This window comes from Bos javanicus, chromosome 15 (assembly GCF_032452875.1).
Source record: "Bos javanicus breed banteng chromosome 15, ARS-OSU_banteng_1.0, whole genome shotgun sequence".
Taxonomy (NCBI): Eukaryota; Metazoa; Chordata; class Mammalia; order Artiodactyla; family Bovidae; genus Bos; species Bos javanicus.
This window is the reverse complement of record NC_083882.1, coordinates 84,065,959-84,091,369: the sequence shown is the minus strand read 5'-3', so window position 1 is coordinate 84,091,369 and position 25,411 is coordinate 84,065,959. Positions and strand designations below refer to the sequence as shown.

The window sequence follows — 25,411 nt, the reverse complement described above, 5'->3', positions numbered from 1 at the left end:
AAATCGGTCTAGTCTCTTCGGGATGACTTCCAAGGCTTCTGGTTGCAGGAGTCCGTTGAGAGTTGGCATCTGTCTAGCTAGCTGGCTGATAGTGGGTTTATTGTTTTTAAATGAATTAAGCAACAGATATTTACAATTTTTTTAAAACTTCACACCTCTATGATGCTGCATGCCTATCAAAACACCCTAGATGATTCCAAGGCTGACCTGTGCCCTAGGGCCTGAGATGGTTCTTGGGTTTTGGTGTTTACATCCGGCACGCTGGTGTGTAAAGTCCGAGTTACCGTGAAAGCGTGGCCAGCTGTGTGTCCTGTCGGCTCCACGGGTGACCTGCTGCACACCAGTGGTGAAGAGCCCCTGCCTTCACGGTCAGCAGCAACAGATGCTCTGCTGGCTCTGGACACGCCTGGGCCCGTTGTTGGACATTATCCCTCCTTCCCAGAAGGTCCCGGTTCCCTCTTCCTTTCCACGGGTTTCAGGAACAGCATAACATGAGGAAACGCCCTGCTTTAAGCTGAGGGACCCTTTGCACACGGCCATGATGGAATCCAGACACATCCAGCAGCTCCCGGAAGCCGGCGACGAGTTTGCTCTCTGCCCTCTGCTGCTCTGGGCAGAGCTGTCTGCTCACCCCGGGGAACAAACATGAATGTGATTTCAGAGGGCGGTGCTCGACGGCTGGGGGACAAACAGACCCACCATCCCTGTCCGCGGAACACCGTGCGCTCTCAGCCCAGTTCCAAGGTCTCTTTAGTGTCGGCAGGCAGCCACACAGGGGTCCTGCTCCCGTGGGGCCGTGGGCGCACTGGGGACCGCGGCCAAGCCACCAGCGGGGCTTTGGGAGGCGGGGAGCCTGCTGTCACCCTGTGCACCCGCAAGGGCAGTCACAGGCCGGCGTGGAGACCCGGGCCTCCCCGAAGGACGCAGGTCCCACGGGTCACGCGCGCCGAGCCCTTGGCCCGCCCCCAAGCTGATGAGAGTTCTCTTCCCCCAGGCGGGCCTTGGAAATGAGCGCAAGTCCATCTGCAGTCTGCATCAGTCTGCATCCGAGTAGGTAAACTTGTTTCAAAGCGGGGAGCCAGGGGAAGGGCTCCCACTGATAGAAACCGGCTGAGCTTCTCAAGTTGCAGAGGGGTCTCCCCTCCTTCCCCACGGGTTTGTCTGGCAGGGGCTGGGGCGGACAGCCCCCTGGGAACGTGCCCTGGAGACGCATTCTCCTGCCAGGGCCCGCCTCCCGGCCTGCCCCGGAGGTCCGGAAACCAGGCCCCCTGAGATACAAGCAGCGTCCAGTCCCCTTGCCGAGGTTTCCGGCACAATCTAGGTGGGAATGTTGGACGCCACTCCGTTGCGCTCACTACAGTGACTCCGCCACGCCTAACTCTGAGAGGGATCCCAAAGACCCAACAATCCAAGAAAGCCGCCCGCCGACCCTACGACTCACACGGGCAGAGGACGGCTGCTCGTGTGTTTTGTTCACAAGTCACCGGTTTTCCGTGTAAGGCGCTGCCCTCGGTTATGGGGGAAACAGCACTGAAGGGGCCCCAAGGTGTCTTCCTGCAGGTCCCAGGCTTGGGGAGAGGGCTCGGCAGGCCAGAGCGCGGCCACTGTGCCCGGAAGGGCCCGTGACGAGGGAAGCGGGACCGACAACGATGGCGGTGTCCACCGGCTGTCACCCCGGGGGTGGGGTGCTCCTGGCACCCGGTGAGCAGACGCCAAGCCTGCAACCCGACAGCCTGGGGGGCACAGGGCGCTCACCCTGCAGCCACGAGGCCGGGAGGAGGGCTGTGCGGGCTGAGGTTGTGCACGCGAAGGGCTGGGGCTGGGGGATGGCCTCGGTCCAGCAACGCCGGAGGACCTGGGAGGCGCCTGCATTATGGGGGTGCGGCCTAGCGCCCACCGGGGCCCTCTGGGGGTCTGTGCTGTACACCTCGGGGGGTGCCCACGGCAGGGAGAGCGGCGGGAGCGGCACGTCTGACCGTCTCGTGGGGGTCTCACGCCTGCACTTCCCGAGAGCATGGGCGATGAGGGCAGCCTTGGGCGGCAGGAGGCCTGGTCCGCACCCGGCCGCTGCCTGGACACAGGGCGGGGGTGCAGGCCGAGCACTTGCGACCCTGACTCTGGTCGACTGGGGCGGCAAGTGTAGCCCCCCCCACCTGGCGCAACCGCGGCCACTTGGTCCATGGCTCGGAACTCCTCAGCCGCCCGCCGCACGGTGCCCACGCACCTCGTGGGGACCCCCTTTTCCCAGGGCCCGTCTGCACTGGAATCTGCAGGCCTGCTCTGCCGGGGCACCAGGCTGCCCCACCCAACTGTGGAGATGGCCCTGATGCTCCCCGCTGTGGCTCAGAGCAGGGCGTGCGTCCCAGGGCAACCCCGAGCAGGAGAGGAATCCACGGGCGCTGGACGCCAGGGGCCGGGGGAGGAGCGTGGAGTGGGAGGGGGGCCGGGGGACGGGGGTGGGGGGGGGTGGGGTGGGGGAGGGGCTCGGGACCAGGCCACTTGGAGTCTTGAGTCTCCAGAAAGCAAGGTTTCCACAGGAATGTGGAAAAGCAATGATGTATGGAATGAGACTTGGGGAGTCAAAGGAAAAGCCTTTCTTAACACTGAAAATATAAAACATGTATGAACTGCCTGCCAATCCCTCACTTAGTGTTCATATTTTATTGGATTTCTTGGGAAGACACCTTTTGTTTCAGATTCACATTTGTGGGGTCAAGTGTGCCGAGCATCTCTTCACCACTGTCCTCAGGGGTCAACTGCTTTTTTTTTTTTTTTTTTTTTCAACTGCTTTTATTACAGAAGCGTGACCGAGGGTTAGTCAGTTAGCTGTGTTTATTGTGCTGCTGTAACAGGGAAGCTGACTTATGCCAAAGGAGGAACGGGCTGGCTGGTGGGGAAGCAGACGGCAGACCCGGCGCAAGATTAGGCCTCACGGAGCTTCTGGGGTGGTCCCGGTGACTGGGTGGGCCTGGAGGACTAGCAGGCACTCAGGGCTCTGAGACGGCTCAGCTCAGCCACGCCTCGGTTAACGTCAGTCTCAGTACCCTGAGGAGGAGGGGGTGGGCGGTGTGACTTAGCTCTCAGTACCCTGAGGAGGGGGGTGTGACTTAGCTCTCAGTACCCTGAGGAGGGGGGTGTGACTTAGCTCTCAGTACCCTGAGGAGGGGGGTGTGACTTAGCTCTCAGTACCCTGAGGAGGAGGGGCAGCCGGTGTGACTTAGCTCTCAGTACCCTGAGGAGGAGGGGCGTGGTCTCCCTTGGCCCCGCCCCACCCTGGGGGAGGGGTGGAGGGAGCAGCCCGCCTCACAGGCCCTGAGGAGGAGGCCGCTTCGCACTGTCCCACCGAAGCAGCGAGGCGGGCGGGGTCAGCTCGGCGGTCCTGGCTGGGCCGCGCATCCCCCGCCCGGTGACCGCCAGGAAGGACCCAGGGGCCACGGCAGCAGGAGACACAGCAGACGCGGCCGTGAGAACCTCCATGAGAACCTCGGAGAGGCCGGCAGGGGTGGTGCGTGACCGGGACCCGGGAAGCGCGCGCAGACGCCTCGGGAGGCGGGGAGCTGCCGGAGCTGCTTACGGGGAGGAAGCCGCTTACCCAGTTGGGAGGTGTTGGTGAAGTAGATCAGCAGGGTGGACTTGAACTCCTCAAACACGATGATCTGCGGAGAGGCAAGGGTGCCCCTGAGACACACGCTCGGCCGAGGCCGGGTGGTGTGGGGCGAGCACGGCCCCGGGCGGGGAGAGGTGCAGAGCGGGAGGTCACCTCATTTAACCCGGGCTTGAGCCAGGGTCCCGGCACGTAAAGCGTTTCCTGGGGCCCGACGTTCCAGTAGCGCCCCAGGTTCTGTCCGTTGATGAAGACCACTCCTTTCGTCCAGCCCTGGAAGACATTGAAGCAGAGTTGCAAGACACACACACACACACACACACACACACACACACACACACACACACACACCGGACGCAGAGTGCGGCCACGGCCACACTCAGCGCGCAGGCCCAGCTGCGGCCCTCGGGGGGCAGTGACCTGGAGACTGCGCTACTACCCTCGGCCCTGGCTCCCGCTCCGGGCCCCCAGGAGGGAGGCCCTGGTCCCACTCGCCTTCCATGCGCACCCACCTCAGGGACAGGTACTGCCGTGTCCCCACTGCCGTTTCCCACCACCCCCGCCCCCAGGACACAGGGCAGCAGGCAGCTTGGGCACGTTTCCTTGGCCTCCCTCCCCGCCCTGAGTCAACACCGGGAAGGGGCAGCCCCCCGGATGGCCGTGGGGTGGCGGTCTCCTGGGACGGAAGCTTGGCTGGGGACACAGCCAGGAAGACCACCACTCACCTGCAGGCTCATGAAGGTGTCCTTGGGTTGACTGCCGACTCTCAGGAGGGCAAGGAAGAACGCAGGGCCCACAGTGTGGAGAAAGCTGGGCTTCCAGATGTTGGGAAGTTTCCTAGGGAGAGTCAGCCCAGTGGACAGGTTACACGCTCCTTCACAGCATGTCAGCTGTGCCTTCGGAGGGCTGTCTCCTCTCTGCTGAGCCCAGTGTCCCCTCCCATGGCCCATTTGGGGTCCACAAGGCAGCAATGAAACAGCAGACCAGAGCTGCAGAGTGGGGCAGTGACCACTCTGCCCTGGACAACTAAGAGACTTGGGGTCACTTTCTTCAGTGTTCTGGGTCTCTGCCTCTTGTGTGAACACAAACAGGTCCGGCTGGCTGGCCCCTGGTCTCCCCATCTGCGATCGGGCACCTAGAGCCAGTGGTCGGGCACCCACCTCTGTATGAATTTATTCTGCATCTCCAGGCTGTAGATTTTAAATTTTCTCAGTGGAGAACCGTTTAGATAAATGTTTCCAGTGAGACCTGCAGAAGAGGGAGAGAGGACACCGAGGCAGGGAAGCTGCAGAGAAGTGCCCCGAACCCCTGAAGGAGGATGGAGGAGGCCAGGGGAGGATGGGGAGGATGGAGGAGGATGGAGGAGGCCAGGGGAGGACGGAGGCCAGAGAGGATGGGGAGGATGGAGGAAGCCAGCAAGGATGGGGAGGACAGAGGAGGTCAGGGAGGATGGGGAGGACGGAGGAGGCCAGGGAGGACGGAGGAGGCCAGGGAGGACAGAGGAGGCCAGGGGAGAACGGAGGAGGCCAGGGAGGATGGGGAGGACAGAGGAGGCCAAGGAGGATGGAGAGGACGGAGGAGGTCAAGGGAGGCTAGAGGAGGCCAGGGGAGGACGGAGGAGGCCAGGGAGGATGGGGAGGACAGAGGAGGCCGGGGAGGACGGAGGAGGTCAGGGAGGATGGAGAGGACGGAGGAGGTCAAGGGAGGATAGAGGAGGCCAGGGGAGGACGGAGGAGGCCAGGGAGGATGGGGAGGACAGAGGAGGCCGGGGAGGATGGAGGAGACCAGGGGAAGATGGAAGAGGCCAGGGAGGATGGGGAGGACAGAGGAGGCTGGGGAGGATGGAGGAGGCCAGAGGAGGATGGGGAGGAGGCCAGGGAGGATGGGGAGGCTGGAGGAGGCTGGAGGAGGCCAGGACACAGGCATGGGCCCCAGGGAGGGATCATCAGTGCTCCCAGGGCAGCACTCGGCCCACTCTGCTCTCCGAGGGCCTTTCTGCAGCCTCCTCCCGGAAGAGGCAGGGCAGTGCACGTGCTCAGTGCTGGGAGAGCACCTTAGGGGGAGCCTGGGGCAGGACATGGCCCTCCTCCCCTTGAAGCCCATTCCGTCGTGCTCCCAGGCTGGGCCTCTCACTGACCGGGAGCCCCCGCCGCCTCCAAACCATGACCCAGGCCATGGCTGCATGGGCCAGGGAAGTACCCCAGGTTGCCCTGGCGGCCCGTGGTCCTGGGCCCACCTTTCCTCTCCTGGTTCATGCTGGTCCCGGAGGCAAGCCGGCCTTGGTTCTCCACCAGGATCCGCAGCGTCAGGAACTCCTTGTAATGCTGCCCAACACACACCAGCTGGAGGGAGCCGCTCAGGCCTCTTCTGGAGACCACTGGGGCCCCCCCAAGACTGGGACGATCTCGGAAACTGGGGGCTGTCAGAGGGTGGTGCTTGGCACCCTAGACCTCAGCTCTGGGCCAGGCAAACCCTGCAGCTCCTCCTCCACCCTCCTCCCATACTGGGCCTGTCGAGAAATGAAAGTCCTTGAACATTCTACTGGAGACACTTCTGAGGCTGGTGCTCAACCCAGGGCTTTCTGAGCAGCAAACACCCAGGGTGGGACCATCCTGCCGCCTCAGGAGAAGTGCACAGCTTAGCCCTGCGGAGCCTCTGTGAGGGGCGAGCCCAGGGCCCCAGGGGGCTGGAACCATGGGGTATGTACGTCGCTGGGAAGAGTCAGCTTCTGATGCGTGTCATCCAGGACTCCTATGTACTTGTCATCCAAAAACACCTGCCAAAGAGAGCGGGGAAGACTGTGGGGTGTGGACAAGGCAGGAGGGGTGAGGCACCAGGGCCCCAGGGGAGGACTAAGTCTGCCTCTGGGAAGGTGACACGCTGACACCGGTCCACAGAGAGGAACCCTGAAGGCGGATGGGCCCAGGGGTGTGAGGAGAGCCCTGAGCACCTATGGGGGCCATGGGCACTGGGGAGGGGGGCGGAGGGTGGCGGGCACCATGACGGACACCATGATGCACATGCCTACGAAGGGCCGGCAGGGGCTCCAGGGCAGAGACGCCGTGACTGTGTCCCCACCACCCCCCACTGCCCACCATGCTCTGTCCGCCCCCGACGCCCCCGCAAGGCTGCTCGAGCCCCACAGGACAGAGAAGGGCACGCAAAGGGCACCGCAGAGGGTCTGAGTTAGGTCACAACTTTCCAAAAGGAGTCTGACTAGGAGACTGTAAAATTCAAAATCCACGAGTATCTAAAATGTCCGTAGTACGCAGAACAAAGGATTCACATTTACGCGTACTAGGGTCCCAAGATGAGAACTACAGGCTCGACAGTCACTGCTGGAGTGAGCACCCCTGAGTGACTAAAGCTTATCCGGCAGCTGCGGCGCACACACAGTCCCAGCCCAAGGTTGAGGAGGACACAGCCCGCCCTGCGCTCACGGGCGAGAGGAGCTGTTCCCAGACCCAGGACCATGATGGGAGAGCGGCGGGGAGGGCCTGGGAGGGGGCAGTCAGGACGGGACTCGCCCTGAGGAAGGAACTTGGGGGGCCCCACGAGATGGGGACACAGTGAGCCCTCTGAGACAGGAAGGTCAGGAACGGAGTCTGATGGCTGTGCCACAGAATTCTAAGACCGTGCGCGACGGCCTGGGTTTGCAAAGAGCAGCCAAGTGACGCGGCTCCACCAGGGAGACAAGGTGAGGGAGAGGCCTGGGCTCGGTGGGGTGGCCACAGCTTGGGTGCGGGGCTGGGGCTGCCGTTCCTCTAAGGAGCTCACGATGGGTTTGGACGTGTTGAGTCTGAGAAGTCACAGGAATGTACATCCAAGTGAAGACACGCATTCAGCAAACAGCAGGGAATGAGGGTCTGTGGCTAAGAGCTCACGATGAGTGCAGGGGGACACAGATCTTGGGATGACGGGGCCACAGGGGGCAGGAAGAGCCTGCAACAGCCCCTGCACAGAGTGCGCAGGAGGGCACCCAGCGCCCAGCACCCCTGTTTTCTGGGCAAGGTCACTGCACGTCTCTGCGGCTTCCTTGTTGGTAACAGGTACCTTAGATGGGTGTTTCGAGAACTAAACGCGCAGATCCGACCATGACATGCCAAGGAAACATCTGGGGCCTCTGCCCGAGGCATGGGGTTGGGGGGGGTGGCGTCTGCGGCCCCTCCCAGGTATCCTCCAAGAGCGGCATCAAGTGCACTCAGGCTTCGGCGGGCAGCCCGCCGGGACACCCGGTGCCTTAGACCTGTGGGAGCAGTGGCTGACATGTGAACACCAAGCGTTTCACTGAAGGCACCAGGGGTAAGAAACAAGGGCAGTTTCCCACAGGTCAGGAAGAGGCCAGCCTGCTGTTCAGACGTTCAGCCACACAGCGGGGTCTCGGCAGCAGAGAAGGGCACCCTCCGCCCGCCCCAGCCCCCTACCTGCCCCCGATCCTTCACATGCCCATCCGAGTTTAGGACGCCTCCTCTGGTGATGACGGTCTCGTAAAGTATATACCCAGCAGACTGGCCGCTACCTTCGTTCACAGACAGCTGTTCCATGGAGAGCGGCCCCGTGGACCTCACGGGCTCCTGCAGAGCCAGGAGTGGAAACCAGGCTGAGGGGCCTCATCACAGGCCAGGAAGCTCAGGGAGCACGGGGCCAAGTGATCACCCTGTGATGACAAGTCTGCAGCAGCCGCTCGGCGCTTGGCAGTGACCAAGAGGGGCGGGGAGGGGGGTCCCCGAGGGAGGGGATGGATGTATTGGGCTCCCAGGTAGCTCAGCAGTGAAGAACCTGCCGGCAGTACGGAGACTCAGGAGGTTCCATCTCTGGGTCGGGAAGACCCCCTGGAGGAGGAAATGGCAACCCACTCCACTACTCTTGCCTGGAAAATCCCACGGACAGGGGAGCCTGACTGGCGACAGTCCACAGGTCGCAGAGTCAGACACGACTGAGCGACTCTGCAGTAATCTAGGTCTCCTAATCTGAACTGTAGAAGGGACTGAAACCGCGAAGACTGCTTTCTGCCCCCATGTGCATTCCTTCCCCCGCCGAGTCCTGAGCTCACATCCGTGAGCAGGGGACTCACGTCGTCCTGGTGAATCAGGGTGTCCCACAGGGGTATGAAGTGACCTGCGGCCAGGGGAGCGTACGTGTCCTTAGGTCTGTGGTCTTGATGCCGGAAGCTGGGAACCCCTGCAAACCACAGGCAGGAGGCTGGCTCCTTCCCCAGTGCCGTCCAAGGGTGCAGCACCCTCTGCTGCCCCTGGCCAGCCTGCCCAGCACCACAGATGGTCCACGGGGGCAGGGACCGAAGGGAGGGAGTCCTCCTGCACCCAGAGGCCTGGCCCGGACACCCTGTTGGTCAGAATCTCCTGAAAGCCAGCGGGGGAGCATGCGTGCTCAGATTCTGCCCCCTCTCCCGACTTCCACCTGGACACGCGCATCTTGTGGCTCTGGGGAGGGCCTGGACCCTCTGGTTTCCACCGACGGCGGGGCTGGGGGGACTGTCTCGTGCAGCCCGAGTCCCCAGCCCCTGAGGATAAAACGCACTGGGGCGAGCCGGACTCCCCCAAGGACCACGTCTGCACCCCGCCCCCAACAGCCCAGAGCCCTCTGGAGGGCGGGGCGGGTACCTGCGTCAGGGCGAAAAAACTCTTGAAATACGAGATACTCAGGTGTATAGCCTCCGTCCTCTGTCAGCAGCGCCCCATAGTCTGAGAAATAGAAACACATTCGTCACCTTCCCTAAAGAGGCCCAACTTCCGGGGGACTTTGGCAGCTGGTGCTGAGTCAAAGGGCCCTTCATGCAGCAGCTCTGGGAGGAAGGCCTTGAGGCAGGAAGGTGCCCGATGCCAGCTCCCTACACTCCCCCAGGAGGGACAGATGGCAACCCCGGGGGGTCAGGAGCCCAGGCTGGAGCCCAGCGCCGGGACCCGCTGGTTTCCAACCAGACCCCTTCCCCTCTCTCACCCTCGCTGCCTGCTTGGTCCCTGAGCAGAGTCGCAGACTGGGGGAGACCTAGTCATCAACACCCAACACCCGGGATAGGGGGATCAAGGGAATGGCTTTCACAGTGAGCCCCGAAGAACCAAGGCTTGTGGAGGGAATCTGAGTCAGTTGAGCTAAGGTGGAACCTAGAGCCTATTACAGAGAGTGAAGTCAGTCAGAAGGAGAAAAATAGATCTCATATGTTAACGCACACACGTGGAACCTAGAGAAATGGTACCGATGAGCCTAGCCGCGGGAGGAACAGAGATGCAGACGCAGAGAACGGCCGTGCGGGCGTCCAGGCGGGCTGAGAGCCGCGTCTCCACAGACCCACGACCGTGGGTAGGACTATGGCTCGTGGGAAGGTGCGTCTCGCACCGGGAGCTCAGGCAGCACTGTGTGCCCACCTGGAGGGTGGGCTGGGATGTAAGGACACCTGTGGCTGATTCATGCTGATGGATGGGGGGGAACCAACACAACACTGGAAAGCAGTCATCCGCTGATTACAACTAAGATTTTTACAAAGGCTGCACAGTGGACGGACAGAGCTAAGCCACTAGCTTCTCTGCTTGCAAAGGACCCGACCCGAGACTGCAGAGGCGGGGCAGCCGTGGGCAGACGGCGCGGGACCGGCCGGGACTTGCCGTAGCTGGTGACCATAGGGAGGCGATGGCCGGGGAACGCGGCCCCGCCCATGAAGCCGAAGTTGGTGCCTCCGTGGAACATGTAGAAGTTGAGGGAGAACCTGAGCTTCAGCATCTCCCGGACACTCTCCATCAGCACTGCAGGGGGCGGGGAGGGGGGAGCGGAGCCTCGGTGACTTCAGGACTGAAGTGGGTCGTGGGGAGGGGGGAGGGGGAGGGAGGGGCCAGGCAAGAAGGGAGCGGACCCTCGGTGACGTCAGAACTGTCACCGGTGGGAGGCGGGGTAGCGGGGAAGCGAGGGGGAGGTTGGGGGGTGGGCAGGGGAGCGGAGCCTCCCTGACTTCAGGACCGCATGTGGGGGGGCGGGGGAGGGGAGGGGGAGGGGGGACGAGGGGGGGGGGGACGAGGAGGGGGGGGAGGGACGAGGTGGGGGGAGGGACGAGGAGGGGGGAGGGACGAGGGGGGGGAGGGACGAGGGGGGGGAGGGACGAGGGGGGGGGAGGGACGAGGGGGGGGGAGGGACGAGGAGGGGGGAGGGACGAGGAGGGGGGGGAGGGACGAGGAGGGGGGAGGGACGAGGAGGCGGGGGAGGGAGGGGGCGCCCCGCGGTGCCATCAGGGCCCCCCGGGTCTGATCTCCCCAACGTCTCTGTCTCCGGGTGTCCAGCTCGTGCCTCTGAAGCACGGAGCGACCTGTGCGTATTGGTCTAAAATCACCGCCCCAGGAGCACGACCCTCCAGCCGCCTCCCGCCTGTGGCTCCTCCCGGAAGGCGGGGCTGCCAGAGGATCTGGGGCCCACAGCGCCGGCTCCCGGGTGGAGCCCCACAAGCTGTCCCTGAACTGCCTCCCAGAACAGCTGGCTCTCTTGACTTTAGAGCTTCAGTCCAACAAAGTCACTCCGGACAGAATAATCACCAGATCACACTGACATGCGGGGAGACCCTCCCATGTGGCTCAGACACAGCATGCTTACACAGCCCACGGACACGGACACGGACACACAGACAGACACACAGACAGACACTGAGACACAGAGACAGACACACAGACAGACACAGACACACAGACACAGACACTGCACACAGGATCCGCCCGCCCCGTCAACCTCAGGGACCCTAATCAGTGGGCGGGAGAGTCCCGCCGACACCCACCCTCAGAGACGAACAGCGTGACATGCGACTCACTGTGCAAGTCCAGAGTGTTCCGAGGAGTGCCCCATCCGTCCAGAGACCTGGCGGTGTACACCGTCATCATGACCGGGCCCGGGCCCTGCGGAGGCAGAGAGCGGACGCATTCAAGCCGGCCATCACGCGGCCCGCCTCACCCGCATGCATCCTCACGGCCCCCGACTGCTCTCAGCACAGGCCCAGCCTGGCCTGCCTCTCACAGTCTCACTGTTCCAGCTTTGGAGAAATCTCTTCATCCCCCTGACCAACCCCAGGAGAGGTCTCGTAGGGAAGCACCTGACCCAGAGGAGGCACTGGAGATGTCAAGAACCAAGTGCCAGCAATGCAAGCCCAGCGAGAATCCCACACAATCCCCGGCTCCTGCTCTGCCCTTGCCCAGCCCGAGCCATCCCGAGGCCCTCCACCACCCCAGCCTGAGCCATCCCGAGGCCCGAGGCCCTCCACCATCCCAGCCCAAGCCATCCTGAGGCCCTCCGCCATCCCAGTCCAAGCCATCCCGAGGCCCTCAATTGTCCCAGCCTGAGCCATCCCGAGGCCTGAGGCCCTCTGCCATCCCAGCCTGAGCCATACCAAGGCCCTCAATCGTCCCAGCCCTGAGCCATCCCAAGGCCCGAGGGCTTCTAGCTCCCCAGCCCGAGCCATCCAGAGGCCTTCCAGTGCCCCAGCCTGAGCCATCCTGAGGCCAGAGGCCCTCCTCCGTCCCAGGCCTTCAGGACCTACACGCTCCGCATTCAGGCTCACACACTCCATAGTTAAAGTCAACACTGCTCCTTCGAGCTCTGAAAGTTAATGCAGGCTTGGAATGTCTGCTCTCAGTGAGGGGACCCTAGCCCCCAGCCCCCCACAGCATTCACATTCCTGCCTAAGCTGATAAATGCTTCAAAGAAAGTAAGGCAAAAATAAGTAAACTAACAAAACCACTGCCAACTTCGTGACCACAAAATCACGTGACCTTTTCACTCATTTCTGCCTGGCATCCTGTAATTTAACATTTTAAAAATATTCTACTGAATTCCGGAGATAACGTGCTCTCTCCTTTAAGGCTGATTCAAGCCTCCCAGGTGGTGCTAGAGGAAAAGAACCGCCTGCCAATGCTGGAGAAACAAAAGTCACGGGTTCAATCCCTGGGTCAGGAGGATCCATTGGAGGAGGGCATGGCAACCCACTCCAGTGTTCTTGCCTGGAGAACCACACGGACAGAGGAGCCTGGTGGGCCACAGAGTGGGGCACGACTGAGCACACGCACACAAATGGAAGCTGTGCGTCTTAAGTCCCTGCAGCTTCCTTCCTCCCAGCCCTACAGGACCCCCACATTACAGATCCTCACGTCGGGAAGGGTCTGTTACATGAGGGCTCTGGCCATCGCCCCATCCTTGGGTGGGCACTGATCCCTGCAGACACCCTACCTTTTCAGGTGATGGTGAATTCATCACAAGACAGTATATTCCATTTCTGGAGAATTCAGATTGCAAGAAAGTACAACCCCTACATACAGCCAATAAAAGTTTTGTTATCCTTTTACCCACTGAAATTAATTCTGTTCCCTAGTACCAGAAAGAATTTCCCCTTTTCCGTGAAAATGCTCCCAAATTTTGAAGATGCCACCAAATGAATCTTCCCCTAATGTGAGATTCACTCCCAATTCCTTCTTTCACTTGTTTTTTTTTTTTTTGGTAGGAACATCTATATCATATTCTCTCAACAAACGTCACTTCAGCGATTCAGGGCTGTTTACCACCGGGCTCAGTTGTGCATCCCAGACCGCGTTTGCCCTGTCGGTGCTTGGGCCCTCCTCCAGCGTCTCCCCGTCTCCCTGGCGCCCCGCAGCCGCCGCCGGCCACTCTGCGGCCGCCGTGGGAGTCTGCTGCTTTCTGCCGGGGACTCCACACCAAAGTGCCGCCACGGTCGTTATTAGTCTCTCACTGTCTGGCGTATCTGCCAGGCTCAGCGCTGTCCAGGCTCATCCATGGGGTCACAAATGACAGATTTCCTCCTTTTTAAAAGCTGAATGTTTTCCACTCGATACACGTATCACTGTCTTCATCCGTTCATCCCTCCTTATACAACGGGCTTGCTTGCACACCGTGGCTGCCGTGAGGCGTGGTGCTGTGAACAGGCAGTACATGCAGCTCTTCAGGATGATAACTCTGTTTCCTCCCTGAACACCTACAGGCGAGCCTGCTGCATCAGAGCTGGTCCTATTCCCCACGAACCTCCACACAGACCTCCACAGTGGCTCTGAGGAGGTGCTTCTTTGCTATGGTCGAGCAGGTCTTAGGGCACAGTCCCCATGAGCCTTCAGAGCCGGGTGTTCGAGAGCCCACTGTTCGGGTAGGAGTCCAGGAGTTAGGCATCAGGGGTGGCAAAGGCTGAGCTGGGGGTCGCCTCTGGTGGCCCAGCACTGTGTCGGGTGGAGTTCTCGGCAAGAGTGCGTCTCAGCCTTTCCAAACCACTCTGATGCATGTTCTCGTTCTTCCGCCCTGACCCTCTCCTCACCGGAGGAGTTCAGAGGGCAGGGAAAGAGCACGGGATCTGGAGGCAGGAGGACTGGGTTTGAACCTGGGTTATTCTGTTAAATGACCGACCACAGATGATCTCAAAGCAGAAATTTTCCCTTTCTGAATCATGGTTTCCTCACAGGCAAGCTAAGGATAGGACCAATAGCTTCTTACACGTAAAGTAAGAGACAAACATTAAAAATGGGGGGGGGTGTAAACTAAACGTATATATAAATATTCTCAGAGAATGTTTTCTTAGCTTGCGTTACCAGCTTTCTCCACACTTGCCTTGTTGACCACCTGTCTCTTACCACTAAAATGCAAGCTCCAAAGTGCTGACTTTGTAGGCTCCTTCCCTGCTTTATCCGCAAGGCCTTGACAAATAAACAGCTAACTGGCACGTTTGCTGCCCTTGTTTAGTTGCTAAGTCCTGTCCAACTCTTGTGACTCCATGGACTATAACCTCATCCAGGCAAGAAACTGGAGCAGGCGGCCATTTCCTTCCCCAGGGGATCTTCCTGACCTAGGGATCGAACCCACAACTTCTCCTAGGCAGGTAGATTCTTCACCACTGAGCACCTGGGAAGCCCAGCTGGCACACAGAAAGAAAGGAAGTGAAGTCGCTCAGTCGTGTCTGACCCTTTGCGACCCCACGGACTGTAGCCCACCAGGCTCCTCCGTCCATGGGGTTTTCCAGCAAGAGTACTGGACTGGGTGCCATTTCCTTCTCCGGGGATCTTCCCGACCCAGGGATGGAACCTGGATCTTCCGCATTGCAGGCAGACGCTTTAGCATCTGAGCCACCAGGGAGGTGACAACCACCAGGGCAGAACTGGCCCCTAGCAAGTGCTGAAAACATTTACTGGCTGATTTATCTGATGAATAAACGAACTCAGTTTTAGGACGTTATTATAGTTAGGATATCATTTGTAACTGCTGAATCCCCACTTACTGTCCCATATTCTTCCTCCACCATCATCACCATCACCACCATCACCACCATCACCACCATCACCATCACCACCACCATCACCATCACCACCATCACCATCATCACCATCACCACCACCATCACCATCACCACCATCACCATCATCACCATCACCACCATCATCACCATCACCACCATCATCACCACCAGCATCACCACCATCACCATCACCACCATCACCACCACCACCACCATCACCATCACCACCATCATCACCATCACCAACATCACCACCATCATCACCATCACCACCATCACCACCATCACCATCACCATCATCACCACCACCATCACCACCATCATCACCACCAGCATCACCACCATCACCATCACCACCATCACCACCACCACCACCATCACCACCATCACCATCATCACCATCACCACCACCATCACCATCATCACCATCACCACCATCATCACCATCTCCACCATCACCACCATCATCACCATCACCACCATCATCACCATCACCACCACCACCATCACCACCATCATCACCATCACCACCATCACCACCACCATCACCACCATCACCACCATCACCACCACCATCACCACCATCATCACCATCACCACCATCACCACCATCACCATCACCACCATCACCACCATCACCATCACCACCATCATGACCATCACCACCATCACCACCACCATCACCACCATCACCACCATCACCACCATCACCACCATCACCACCACCATCACCACCATCACCACCATCACCATCATATTCTGAGCGTCTGCTCTGCCCCAAGAGTTACATTCCCTCTCCATGTTTTCTCGGACTCCAGTCCTTGCAAATCTCTGTGCTTCTTGTCCCATTTCCCTTGTACCGACCAACAGCCCTTGGTGTTGGTCCAGTTGTTAAGTGGCTGGATACTCAGCCCTTTGTGTCTTTGCACTCTTCTCTAAATCTTAGTTCTATCTTAGACTGAAGAAGGACAGAATCAGGGAGATAACTATTTTTTTAGAATTCCAGGCATTGTCTTGTCTTGATGGAAATTAGGAGAGTGTTCCCTTCATTCTAATACTGCAGAGCTTGGACAGGTGCAGAGTGAAGCATTCAGCCACTGATTTCTTTTGGTGGTAGAGATTTGTGCAGCCTCTGATTCCCCCTAATGCTTCTATTGGAACCAGCACTTCCTACTGAATTCTGTTTATTTTTGTTTCTTGTCTTTCTCATTGGACCACAGGTAAATGTGAATGAGGCTATTCATTCAAAGGGTAAAAACTTTTGCAAACTGACTTTAGGTCCATTTTGGTTTAGAAATCTCAATAAAGATAGAATGTTACCCATATTATCAGGCAGATTGCTATGGCAAAAAGTGACATCTGCTTAGCAAATTGCACCTGGAATGGGGAACAATGAGTGGTGTATAAACTCCTAGTGGGTGTCATGGCTTCCTGTGTGCAGGGTATCCTGAAACCAGAGGCTCTGTTGGCAGAGCCAGAAGCTCAGGCTATAGAGCCATGACCTGGGGCCCCAGCTGTTTCCTAGTGTTGCTCCCAAACTGGGGGGCAGGGGATGGTGGAGAGGGCATAGCGCCTGGACTGTGGGGGGAGCAGAGCCCTGCCCTTAGTGAGGACACTCAGCGCTGCGGTGCGCTTGCTCTGCCATCCTGAACCCTCCTCGGGGCTGTGGGCCAGGCTTTGTGGGCACTTTGATGCAACTGCACCTCAAACCGCCCTCAGCAGGCATTTCCAGCGTGTAACAGAGCCAAGTTTTAACTGAGCGAATCAGAGCTGAGAAGTTCCTGAACCAAGTCTTCACCTGAGATGAAGGAAAACACCCCGCGCCTCTGAGCTGTCCTCACCTGAGCTGAGGAGAGGTGTTCGTACGTTTTCTGCCTTATGCTCTTCATGTGGAGGGTGGCAAACACTGTGGAAGGAAGGGGAGACCGAGCCGGGGTCAGCAGCTGGCGCGGTGCCACCGCCGCCCGCAGACACCGCCCGCGACGCCCGCAGACGCTGCTGGTGAAGACGAGGCCGCGTGTGTCCACAGGGGCTCGAGCAGCACCGCTCAGGCTCACTGCGCCTCTGCTCAGCCTTCACCGCGAGTGACCCGCGGACAAGAAGGGCGGAGTCACCCCGTGTGCTGGTGGATAAAGAGCCCGCCGAGAAAGCCGAGCCCGGGCGAGCGGCCGGAGACCTCGGGCCTGACTCCGGTCTCCCGGGCCCAGCGCAGGACGCTCTGTCTCTGCCACCGCGAGGTGAGCGCCACCACGGCGCCGGGAAGAGCGGGCGGAGGGCAAGGCCCGGGCCAGGCCGGCTAGAGAAGCCCACAGCACCGCTCTCCAGCTCGTTCGCGTGACCCTTCCTCCGTCCTGTGCGCCCACCCATGTTTCCCCCTGTAACTCTCCTGCACGTTTCCTCGTGGCTTTTATGCCCGGACTCTTCGCCCCACGCGCTCCCGGGGCAGGTCTAGGGCAGGACTTTCTCTGGAACCCTGCTCTCTCTCGGAGGTTCGGGCCTGGCCCAGAACAGCGGCACAGATGCCTCCGCTGCGCCCCGGGGCCGGAGGCCAGCAGGGAGATGCGGGGCCGCGAGCAGGGCCCTGGTTCCTCATGTCGGGGCCGCGGGCGCCTGGACACGGCCTGGCCCGGGAAATGGGGCAACGGAGCCTCAGACAGACCCTCAGACTCAGCGGGCGGGGGAGGCCGGCAAAGCCGCCGTGCATACCGGTCGGTGTGTGCCCCTTCAGGAGTCCCTGGCCTGTGTCCGCAGTCATGAGCATCGTCTTGATCCCTCTGCTCAGCAGTGCCTGTGGGACAGTCGGGAAGGTGAACTGTGGTCCACGGCCCTGGGGGGCGCGTCCCAAGGAGAAGGCGAGGGTCGGAGCACCAGAATGAGCTGAGGGGTGGGAAGGAGGCCTCACCACCCCCCACTCCTATTGCTGGTAAGCTGTTCAATGAGAACAGCCAAAAGGGGCTTAATGCAACCATCAGCAAAAGGGACTTAAATGCAACGGCCTGGAATGGACACCAACCACATTCCAAAGACAAGAATTTTCATAATGGATTAAGGAAAACAAATTCTTCTAATTATATACAGAGTATGTACCTGAAGTCCGTGGATACAGAAAAATCAAAGATGAAAGGCTGGGAAAGCCTGTACTAGACAAACACCAACCAAAAAGATCTGTGATATCCACAGAAGGAAAAATTACTGTGAGTCACTCTGTGCTTACGTCAGAGTCATGCAGGTGTGCCAGGCCCCCGTCTGGGGGGAAAGCGTGGAAACACCAGCTGCACTTCCGTCGCCTCATCCAGTGCGGCAGAGCAGCACAACAATAGTGTGCGACTTTGTCTTTTCGCTGCAACCGAGGCATCCTCTGATTTCTCTTTGGTTTTCAAAAACTAAAACTCTGTTCTATTTGGAAGTCAACACTACAAACTCTTTAGAATAAATAACTTTTCTCTGTCCTATATTTTGAAAAAAAAAAAAAAAAGACAAAGGGAAGCCCCCAGCTGGGCACAGCATTGATTCATGAACTTCAAGGGCGCAGATTTACAGAGTACTCACTGTGAGACTTTGACACTTGAAAGTTCTGCATCCGTTGCTAACAAACACTGCATCCCGAACAGTACCTTGCGAGCTTAGCTGCTCAGGATGTTTGCTCCATGAATCAGCAAAGTGAGAAAAGTATGTAAAGACGGAGGAAAATGATGGGGCACTTACGTTTTTAATATACGGCATGTATCTTTTATCCAGATTATAGGAACCGTACTCATTCTCCATCTGCATGGCAATAATGGGACCCTCTTCTTGGAACTGGGGGTCAAGGAGACGAGAGTCTGAGGATGAGTCAGCCGGTGGGGAAAGGCTGGACTGACTTTCTCAATTTGTTGCTGCACACGCACGTTCAGAGTGGCACAGAAAATAACCCGCTCCTAAACTCGGCCCCGGGGCCACGGCGGTGGGGGCAGTCTCCATCACTGTCAGCAGCCACCTCGTGGGGTCAAAGCCTCCAGCACCCTGCCTTCCCCAGTGCCCCCAGGGAGCAGCGCCCGCCAACTCCCCTAGCCCAACACCTTAAGCACAGGCTTAGACCTCCGGCCAGCCTTCCTCCGGGGCACCAGGGGAGCAGGGGTGCGGCCCTCTCCCATGCGGGCACGCGTCACTCCCCCTCGGGGACCCGCTCTGCTTCCGTCCCTGCACCCCTGTCTTCACTTGCCCGGTCACCGCCACAGGGCCCCATCCTCCCCTCCCGCGTGGTCTCCCTTCGTGGGCAAACGGTGCAGCAGCTCTGCACGCCCCGCGACAGCCCACCACTCGTGACCCTGTCCTCTACTGTGGTCTCGCGGCCGCCCTTTGCATTCCACCCTGACCTTCTCTTTGCTAAATGCATGCGATCCCTTTTCATCCTGGTCTGACTTCTCTCCACCAACAGTCTCTCCTCCTCCGGGAAGCCCTCCCTCCTGCAGCACCACTCCTGGATTCTGCACTGGCCAGCCTCCTCGAGCTCCTCTCCCCCTGCCGCCTCTTCCCCAGTCCCAGGATCATGTGGGATCCAGTCCCTTCTGCCCTCTCAGTTACGCCCTCATGCCCAGCCTCCTCCTCCCCCTTCCCCGCCGACCCCCTTCTGCGATGTTCACAGGCTCCGTCAGCCCTGTCTTTGCAACTCTCGCCAGCCTGGCGGTCGTGTTTTCTCCCTGCCCCTCGCACCTGCCATGTCCTACCCTAGTCAGTTTCACTACACTCAGCTCTGCCCTTTGCAATCTGCCCTTGGAGACACGTGGCCGCCAGAAGGTCTCCTCCTGGCACGCAAGACTAAGAAAAAGAGCGTTGCACCCTCAGAATTAGACAACACACCAACAATGAAAGGAAGAAGCCAGATAGCTCCCAGGACCGTGTGCCAGTGGGCGGAAGCGTCTACACACCAATGCCTGTGCTTGCGGCCTGGAGGGCCTGGGCAGGGAGAGCTGAAGCGGGATAGACTCGGCAAGCAGAGCGGAACCAGCTGCACTAGAGATTAGTGGGCAGAAAAGAGCCTAAAAGTTTCCCAAACCTGTGTGCTTCCCAGGGGCTCAGTGGTAAAGAGTCTGCCTACCAGTGCAAGAGACGTGGATTCAATCCCTGGGTTGGGAAGATCCCCTGCAGTAGGAAATGGCAACCCACCCTAATGTTCTTGCCTGGAAGAGCCCATGAATAGAGGCGCCCGGTGGGCTGCGATCCACAGGATTGCAAGAGAGTTGGACATGACTCAGTGACAGAGCAGCACACACAGGAACAAAGCCGCGATACTGGGAGTTGCCCGGCAGCCTATCGGTTAGGATTCCAGGCTTTCCTTACTGTGGCCCAGGTTCTACCCCTTGGTTCCCCTTGGTGGGGAACCAAGACGCCACAAGCTGTGTGGCACAGCAAAAAATAAGTAACAACTTTTTGGGTGGCTTCCCTGGTGGCTCAAAGGGTAAGACCCCCAACTTCTGCGGCTCCGGGTTTTGTGCTCACCAGGCAACCTTCTGATTACTGATTTTGTCTTGCAAGCGCTCCAAGATGGGGAATGTCCTGATCTGGGGTGCCGAGAGTGTGCTAATTTGTGCTAGAACTTTCTTTGATGATGAAAATGTTCTCTGCTCTCACCGTCCAGTGTGGTAGTGACCATCCACAGGTGGCTACCTAGCACTTGAACTGCGTATGGTGTGAATAAAGAACTAAATTCTTTATTTAGTTTTAATAGATTTTAACTGAAATAGCCACTGGTGGCCGAGGCTACCACCCTGGCCAGCACAGCTCCAGGGCCGCAAAGGACCGCCCCTGCATCTCCGTCCCCAGCTGCACACGGATGGCCCTGCAGCCACCGGCACCTCGTCTGCTGGTCCCAGGGCACGCTCAGAGTCAGGAGCCAGCTCCGCCCCAAGAAGATCCACACGACCTGAAGCCTTGCTGGCCATTTCCAGGCCTGTCGCTACCCCTACAGTAGCATCCCTTTCCAGGGATTGCTGTGAGGATAAAATACGCTCCGTAAACACCAAATGCACGCGTGCCAAGTCACTTCAGTCCTGTCTGACTCTTTGTGACCCCACGGACTGTAGCCCGCCAGGCTCCTCTATCCATGGGATTCTCCAGGCAAGAAGACTGGAGTGGGTTGCCATTTCCTCCTCCAGGGATCAAATCCAAGTCTTCTATGGCTTCTGCATTGCATGGGGATTCTTTACCACTCATCCACCAGGGAAGCCCAATAGAAAGCTCGATACCTAATAGATATCTTTTGTTCCTTCCCTCTGCTCATTTGCTACCTACTTATACAGCCCTTCATGTAGTTTTCAAACCTTGCAGCAATATGGTGGCATACTATTTCTACTGAAATAATGAATGTGTATGACACCATGGTTTTGTTGCAGAGGGAGAGATATTAAATAAAAAAAAAATTGCAGTTTCTACAAAATCACTGACCTAAGGTCATCTGCATCATCTATCACTTATGAAAGACTGACACGTAGCTATCTTTAGCAGATAAGTTAAGACATTCTGAGGTCTGTCATTAAATTCCCATTTGTGGTGTTGGAGAGCAAACAAAAGAAGACATAAAAATATACAGAGCGTGGTTCCCAGCATCCTGCCAGGAAACGGCATCCCAGTAAGACAGTAGGTGAGGAACAGGCATAAAAGGAAAAGAAGCATATTTCTTAAATAAGGAACTGGAATTAGCTGCTATACATGCTTCCTGCTTATGAGTGAAAGAAAGTAGGCTGAGCCCTGCCCAGGAAGGCAATTCAGGCAAGTACTTCCCTTGGTCACAGAGATGGGGAATCAGGTTTTACCTGGAATCCTCTAATCTTGGGAATCAGGTCATCAAAATAGCGATTCACTGCTGCTGTGAAGCCCTTGTGAGTTGTTCTCAGCTTCATATGAGAATCTTTGAGTAACCAGCTAGGAGGGAGAAGGCGAGACTCAGCCTTGGGGTGGGAGACAGCAGACAGAGACGTTCACGCATCTGAGGCTGGAGAACATGAACAGCCCAGATTCACATGGCCAGACTGGAGCAGCACACTGAGGTGCTAACCCATCTCTAAGAAAAAGTCGTCTGTGTTCTGTCCCACACATCTCAACACCTCAACGGCCACCTCTTGCCCCGAAATGCAACTGAGGCTTGTAGACGTGGAAGCAACCAGGGCAGAGTTGCTGAGCTGCAGCCCACAGGCCAGGTCAGAGCTGCTGACTGTTCCTGTCAATAAAGTTTTATTGGCACGTGGCCCACCCTTCGCTTTCACGTCGTCACAGCTGTGCTCCTGAGGCAGCGGCAGAGAAGAACTTCGCAACAGACACTGTCTGTGCTCCCTGAAAGCTGAAAATATTGATCATCTGGCCTTTTAAAAAAAAAAAAAAAAAAAGCTCGCCAAACCTTAGTCTGGTATGAGATTTTTTATAAAAATGTTTCAGAGTTTTTTAAAAAATGTTTTTAATGGAATATTATTTGGTCATTAAAAAATGAGGAATTGGTTCATGTTAAAGCATGTACAGATTTGACAACATTATGCCAAGGGAGGGGCTTCCCTGGCAGCCCAGTGGTTAGGGCTCTGTCTGGGCTCAGTCACTAAAATCCCATAAGCTGCATGGCACAGCAGGAAAAAAAAACTTATGCCAAGAGAAAGAAACCAGGCACAAAGGGTCACATAGGGTATAATTCCATTTATATGAAGTGTGTAGACTAGGCAAATCCACAGAAACTGAGAGGAAAGTAACGGGTGCCAGGGGCTGGGGGTGAGCAGGATGGGGGTGACCGGGCAAGGGCTTTCTCTCCGAGTGGCAAAAAGCGTTCAGGAACAAGATAGTGGTGACATTTTAACACACTCGACTGCCACAAAATTGCATAGTTTTAAATGGTAAATTTCATATAATGTACATTGTACTACCATTTAGAAATGATAAGAAAAAAGACCCTCTTTGAAAAGAAATAATCAATCCAATTTTGTGCTATTATTAGTATCATCACAAAAGTTAGAACTTATAAAGATACTGATTACATGACATCGATTAGCCAGTAGCTTTCATTAAGGAAAAGAAGGATTCTACCTCTGCACCACAAGGATGAGGTGGAGATTTATAAAAAACAAACACTGTACCATTCTCAGTATTCTAAAGTGCATTTTCTAGGTCCTGAAGCGGGGAAGGGGTGGGAGGTGTGGACCTAGGAAATCTAGAAAACCTAGGAAACTGAGCAAAACCCTCTGCTCCGACTTGCTGGCGAACAGGCTTGGGGCGCGACCATGGCTCACCTGGGCAAGCCTCCGAGGTCCAAGTCGCTCCCGATGTAGGGGCCGACACACAGGATGACCCACAGGTCCACCTCTGACGCCAAGGATATGAAAGCGCTGAGGAGGGGAGCAACAGCAGCAGTCACAGAGAGCGGAGCCTGGAACCGCCGCCCTGCGTCTCCCCGAGGCCTCTTCTCCTGCGGTTAGGACAGGTGGAACCAACTCCCAGCCTGCTCACAGAAGTCCCTGCCGGAGACAGAACCCTGGGACGGGGCCTTCTTCCACACAAAGGCCTCAGTCCAGAGGCCCCAAGGGCAGCTCACAGGAATCCCAGCCAGAGGCTGGCTGCCCCCGGACCAGCGCTGAGCCTCCTGTCCCCACGAGGGCACCACCAGGACCCGCCCTCACGAACCACGCTGGCTCCTCCTTCCTTATCTCCCACTTTCAGCCTGCCTCTAATCAGGTTTATTCCTTGCAGTTAATATTTCTGAATGTGAGATTCCTCTTAGTTTTCACCGCTACCACCCTGCATAAAGAACTCGCATCCACCTGAGTTATTCCAACGGCTTCCTCCCTCCCTCCTTCTCGCCTCTCTTCCGATGCCGCTCCAGGCACTGTCGGCAGAATAGAATCATCCACGACAAACACTGGAGTAATGTGTACCGAGTATCAGCATCAGCACTCAATACACTCAGCTCTGCAAATGTATTAATTTCTTTGTCAACTCTATCACATAGGTATCAATATCACCCCCACTTTACAGATAAGAAAATGGGCACTTAAGGAGTCAGAGGTCACATTCTTGGGAAACTGAAGAGTTAAAAGACAACCCGCCTCCAGAAAAGAGACCTTAACTATGTTATTCTGCCTCTTAAAAATACCACCAGCATGCAAACATGAGCTTCCTGAATTTCCCGACGTAAAATTCTCCCAGTGACTTACTTCATAGCCCCTTCGGAACAGATTTCAAATTTTGCAGCACAGCACACAAAACGGGCCAAGATAAGCTTGACTGTCTCCCCAGATCTACTTTCTGACGTTTCCTCGACTCAGAACCAGCAGGAGGGTCATATGGCGTTACTGCCGTTCCAGGAAAATATGAAGTTAGTCCCAGGGCCCGCTCCTTTCCTCCCTGGCACCTGCTCACCTACGCATCCTGCGCCTTGCATTGAGCCAGGCTGATCCCAAGCCACCAGGACAGAAGCAGAAGCGAGTGGTCCTGCTGCCAGAACCCCTCTCCGCCTGCTTCCCGCTGCGGGCGTGGTGTGGGCGGGCTCAGTGCGGGCAGGCGCGGTGGCTTGAAAGCTAGGTGCTGGCGACGCTTAAGCTAGGAAAGGGAAAGACCCAGAAGCCCTGGTTCTCTCTTGGAAGAGCAAGGCACACTCACTGTGAATATCTATTTTAAACCTTCCCTAATGAGAACAGATCTTTATTGACAGATGACGTCGGGGTTCCCTCGCCGCAGCACGAACGTCAGTCTAACTCATGTCACGTCCTCCCACACCTCTGACTGCTCCGATGTGGCCTTGCTGCACCTTAGGCCTGAAATCACGCCTGACCCTCTAACAAACTCCTGCTCAGGGTCCTAATGTACTGGAGCTATCCCTCTGCTGTTACCCGCTCTGGGCTATTCCCCTAGTTTGGGTTACGAGTCCTCAGCTGCTATTTGCCTCCCTCTAATGTCTGAGGAGGCCTTACAAATAGCTATGAAAAGAAAAGAAGCGAAAATCAAAGGAGAAAAGGAAAGATATAAGCATCTGAATGGAGAGTTCCAAAGAATAGCAAGGAGAGATAAGAAAGCCTTCTCAGCGATCAATGCAAAGAAATAGAGGGAAACAACAGAATGAGAAAGACGAGAGATCTCTTCAAGAAAATTAGAGATTCCAAGGGAACATTTCATGCAAAGATGGGCTCGATAAAGGTCAGAAATGGTATGGACCTAACAGAAGCAGAAGATATTAAGAAGAGGTGGCAAGAATACCCAGAAGAACTGTACAAAAAAGAGCTTCATGACCCAGATAATCACGATGGTGTGATCACTCACCTAGAGCCAGACATCCTGGCATGTGAAGTCAAGTGGGCCTTACAAAGCATCACTACGAACAAAGCTAGTGGAGATGATAGAACTCCAGTTGAGCTATTTCAAATCCTAAAAGATGATGCTGTGAAAGTGCTGCACTCAATATGCCAGCAAGTTTGGAAAACTCAGCAGTGCCCACAGAACTGGAAAAGGTCAGTTTCATTCCAATCCTAAAGAAAGGCAATCCCAAAGAATGCTCAAACTACCACACAATTACACTCATCTCA

General features: G+C 57.2%; 1 protein-coding gene across 4 annotated transcripts in view; it reads right to left on the bottom strand.

Annotated features, from left to right (window-relative positions):
• Positions 1-2,814: 2,814 nt before the first annotated feature.
• LOC133227177 (beta-galactosidase-1-like protein 2) overlaps positions 2,815-25,411 on the bottom strand; it is a 33,038-nt gene continuing 10,441 nt past the window's right edge. For 2 of the 4 annotated variants that reach the window (XM_061381657.1, XM_061381653.1), the window contains exons 5-21: positions 23,126-23,221; positions 21,671-21,779; positions 18,585-18,677; positions 17,586-17,667; positions 16,721-16,785; positions 11,409-11,493; positions 10,225-10,362; positions 9,226-9,306; positions 8,679-8,785; positions 8,029-8,178; positions 6,312-6,380; positions 5,841-5,928; positions 4,765-4,852; positions 4,330-4,441; positions 3,761-3,877; positions 3,593-3,656; positions 2,815-3,045 (exon numbers count right to left, since the gene is read on the bottom strand). In XM_061381657.1, the coding sequence (XP_061237641.1) occupies positions 3,038-3,045; positions 3,593-3,656; positions 3,761-3,877; positions 4,330-4,441; positions 4,765-4,852; positions 5,841-5,928; positions 6,312-6,380; positions 8,029-8,178; positions 8,679-8,785; positions 9,226-9,306; positions 10,225-10,362; positions 11,409-11,493; positions 16,721-16,785; positions 17,586-17,667; positions 18,585-18,677; positions 21,671-21,779; positions 23,126-23,221 (1,552 nt within the window). In that variant the 3' untranslated portion in view covers positions 2,815-3,037. Of the gene's footprint in view, positions 3,046-3,592; positions 3,657-3,760; positions 3,878-4,329; positions 4,442-4,764; positions 4,853-5,840; positions 5,929-6,311; positions 6,381-8,028; positions 8,179-8,678; positions 8,786-9,225; positions 9,307-10,224; positions 10,363-11,408; positions 11,494-16,720; positions 16,786-17,585; positions 17,668-18,584; positions 18,678-21,670; positions 21,780-23,125; positions 23,222-24,251; positions 24,432-25,411 lie in introns of all 4 variants that reach the window. The other 2 variants (XM_061381656.1, XM_061381655.1) reach the window with 2 other exon arrangements.